We start from the raw sequence: 4,183 nt of genomic DNA on the forward strand, positions 1-4,183 counted from the left end.
AAAAAAAAAAAAAAAGAAAATCAAAAAGACAAAAAAAAGAAAGAAAAGAAAAAATTGAACAAACAAATGTTAAAGAAAAAGGTAGTATAATTAATGTCAAAAATTTTAAGGATCAACAAAAAATGTGATGATCCATGTTTTCAAAACCCTATTTAAAAGCAAATGAAGTGTCATTCACTTTGCTTGTAAGATGAACATTTGATGCAAGTTTAAGGACATGGAGAAATCACAGCTAATCACAGACAAACAGGAAAAGTACAAGAGAAACCACATGAACCAGGACACACAAATGTGCAGAATAGATGAACTGGAGAAATGACTAAGTGGTTAAAAAAACACGCTGCTCTTTTGGGTTCCATTCTCAGTACCCACATGATGCCTCAGAGTGGAACAGCCAGGGCTACACAGAGAAATCCTGTCTGAAAACAGAACAACGCAAAAAGCTACTGCTTCAGGGATCCAACTCCAGTTCCATGGTATCCAATGTCCTCTTCTGACCTCTACAGACACAAGGCATGCATGTGGTGAACAGAAAATGCCAGCAAAACACCCATACAAATAAAATAAAATACTAAAAATTTTAAATAAGTAGACTAATCAAACATTTACTGATAATAAGTCATTAAAAGACTAAATGAAAATAATTTTGGATAGGTGTGATTGTGCACACCTTTAATCCTAGCACTTGGGAAGCAGAGGCAGGCTGTACTGGGAGGTTTCTCTGTTCCCCCCCCCCATTCCATAGTCACTTCTAAATAATCATTCAGAGGTTTAATATTAATTACAAAATGTTTGGCCTATAGTTCAGGCTTATTACCAGCTAGCTCTTACATTTAAATTAAGCCATTTCTATTAAGCTATATATTGTCATGTGGGCATGGCTTTCACCAGTCTGCTGGCATCTTGCTTCTGCAGTGGCTGGCTTGCATCTCTCCAGACTCTGTCCTTCTTTCTCCTTGTATTCAGTTTGGCTTTCACACCTAACTATATTCTGCCTGGCTATTGCCCAACTCAGCTTTTATTATCATTCAATGAAAGCAACGCAGCATACTGAAGGGTTATCCCACAGCAGCAGATAGATCTCTGTGAGTTCAATGCCAGCCTGGTCTACATAGTGAGACTTTTTGTCTTTTAAAAAAACAAAATAAAACAAAACATAGAACAACAAAACCCATTTTGGTACACATATAATGTTGTTATTTGTTAAGACAAAAGCAATTTATATACGAATGAGACAAATGTGCTTGTCGAATAAAATACAACCCAGAGTTGCAATGATAAATCTGATGGATGCTGAGAAATAACAGTAGGAAAAACGTGACCTCTTCAGTTCCCATAATTGAACCACTGTGCGTCTGAACAGAAAACTAAAACACTGCAATCAGAACATATGCTAATGGGGAATCCGAGGTGTTTCAGCAGTTGACGAGGGCACATGCAGCATCAAACACACATGCTGTGTACTCAGAATGAAGGCTGGAGTGAGACCATGGACAACACGGACAAGCACTGACTCCAGTTTACTAACATTTGATTTTAAATTGTTTGGTCACTGCATGCTCAGAAACCTTTCTCCATGGCCAAATTTTCAAACCTGACATTCAGTCACATGTAACTACATGGGGTCTTGAGGCACAGTTTAAGTATCTTTAGAATAATGAATCAAAGATCTTTCTCTGTATGATATACTTACTAATTTTTCCCTTTATTTCACAGGCAAGCTCAAAAATTAACTGAGCAGCAATGCCACTGAACCAACTGGCTAAAGCCACAGCTTTCAAACTGAAGGAGAACTCCCACCTCATTAACACACAAAACAGACATCTAGAACACTAACCAATTTGTACTTGTTCGGGCTGGCTGAGAGAAACGAAGGCTGATGTGTCATCAATCCAGGATATCTGAATGTTACCTGTTAACAATGAACGAAAAGCAAAGTGAACGTCTGAGCATTTAGAGAACCACACCAAGACTCAGCTGGCAGAGCTCAGGAGAGTCTAGAGAGACTACTGCTGTAAGACTGGAAACCTTAGCACTCATCAATTCGACACTTGTTCTGTTACAGTTTCAAGAGAGTGTAGGAGATGTCTTGGTACATAAGCGCACTTGCTGTGCTACCATGAAGTCCTAAGTTCAAACCCCCACCACCCCATATAAAAAAAAACAACCCACACCTGTAACTCCAGCATTGGGGGCTGGAGACAAGATCTCAGAAGCCCATTGGTCAGCCAGTCTAAGACACCTTCAGGTTCAGTGAGAGATCCTGTGTCATAGCAGAATCTTCGGCCTCCTCCACTGGTCTCCCCAGTGGTGTGTGAGGAGCAAGTGTCTGCGTGTTTGTGTGTTTGTGCGCCTGTGCACACGTGCGTGCGCACACCTTGCAAAGTATAAAGGCCTCAGTTTGATCCTGCCAGCCCTATAAAAAGATGAGCACAGCTGAGTGGGCCCTGTATCCCTGTGCTGGAGAGGTGGAGAGGGTCAAATCCCTGGAACTCTTGGGCTAGCAAGTATAGCAAAATTGGTGAGGTTTGGGTTCAGCGAAAGACCCTGCATCAAAAAACTAAGGTGGAGAGGACCAGTGAGAGGACTCGGGAGCGAAGGCACTGCTGCCTCAGCTGGGTCCCTGGGCCCACACGGCAGGAAGGCACTGCTGCCTCAGCTGGGTCCCTGGGCCCACACGGCAGGAAGGCACTGCTGCCTCAGCTGGGTCCCTGGGCCCACACGGCAGGAGAGAACCAACTCTTAGAAGCTGTCATCTGGCCTTCACAGCACACTATGGCACGTGTGTCTTCACACACAATAAACAAATACAGTTTTTTGAATTTTGGAAAGATAGTAAAGTAGAAATTTAATTGAGGAAGAGATCAGACATGAAGCTCTGGACTTCACAGTCACACACAGGTACACACACAAACACAAAACAGTGATAATAAACTTTAAAAGTTAAAAAAGAAAAAAAAAGAAAACTTAGCTACAAGGACTTGTCACAATTCTGTCCAATCTTAGGCCAAGGTTAGAAGGTGTTTATCTTTCAAGGTCACTAACAAAACTCCAAGACCACTACAATCAAACTTGTTACAGATACTTTATTTTACAGACTGCTACAGTTTGGATAGTTCTGTCCCTGCCCCATGTTGACACTAAATCTGCATTTTCAGGTATTCAGGCACTGGGAACATACAGGGAGAGAATACTTGACTCATAATACTTAGCAGTGGGGCCTTGGGAGTGACAGGACAAGGGAGCTCATGCAGGGCGGTGCCTCTCCTGGGAGTACTAGGGGCTGAGAGAAAGAGGCCCCCCTGACAGACACCACAAGGACCTGTGTTCCTCTCTCATTCCAAGATGCCCTGGGGACCCTGACAGCAAGAGGCTGCGATTCCAAACTACTAGAAAGAGCTCTGAGCCAAACAGATCCTGCTGAGATGGCTCGGTGGATCAAGGAGCCTGCCATCAAGCTTCCATGTGGTGGGAGGAGAGAGCCGACTCCTACAAGCTGTCCTGACTTCCACATGCAAGCAATCACATGTACACACGCACACATGCATGCCTGTCATTTAAAAGTGAAGGGTTCAGAGAGAGAAAAAACAGGCTGACAGGGAGAAACAGCAGCAAAAGTACTACGCTGAGGCAAACAGCATGAGCAGAAAGGAAGCCCAGGGCAGAGCCCGAGCCTGCGGAGGAGATGGACACTTGCACCTCTGAATCACTGAGCACCAGACTTTAACAATGGGTAAACAGCACTGGAATTTAGCAATAAAAGAAAAATTCATTCTACTAAGACTTTCAAAGGCTGGGAATTAAAAAAAAAAAAAGTTTAGTTTCACTATCAAAGTGGAAAAGAAAACAATACAAAACCCCCACTTCAGTTTCTCAGTAAGATGACACACCTCTCTGCCTACGGAGGCAGCTGCCTCTCTGGATAAGATAAACAGTTCTAGTCAGCTTCTGAACACCTTCCAGAGCCAGCTCCTTAAATCCTAGTGTCATGCTAAGGCCACAAAGACGGCTGTTATCACTAGTACAACTGTTGTTGCTTCTACTGACAGAACACTTGCCCAAGGTCACACAGCTAATGTTTGTTTTACTTATTAAAACTTCATTGTACAGCCCGGTCTACAGAGCTAGTTCCAGGACAGGCTCCAAAGCCGCAGAGAAACCCTGTCTCGAAAAACCAAAAAAA

At 43.0% G+C, this 4,183-nt stretch overlaps 1 protein-coding gene across 2 annotated transcripts in view; it reads right to left on the minus strand.

Moving 5' to 3' along the window:
* The window catches only part of Parn (poly(A)-specific ribonuclease), a 97,268-nt gene that overhangs the window by 27,065 nt on the left and 66,020 nt on the right, over positions 1-4,183 (minus strand). For both annotated transcript variants that reach the window (XM_026780698.1, XM_005350340.2), the window contains one exon: positions 1,838-1,912. In XM_026780698.1, coding sequence (XP_026636499.1) covers positions 1,838-1,912 — 75 coding nt within the window. The remainder of the gene's footprint in view (positions 1-1,837; positions 1,913-4,183) is intronic.

This window comes from Microtus ochrogaster, chromosome 7 (assembly GCF_000317375.1).
Source record: "Microtus ochrogaster isolate Prairie Vole_2 chromosome 7, MicOch1.0, whole genome shotgun sequence".
NCBI lineage: Eukaryota > Metazoa > Chordata > Mammalia > Rodentia > Cricetidae > Microtus > Microtus ochrogaster.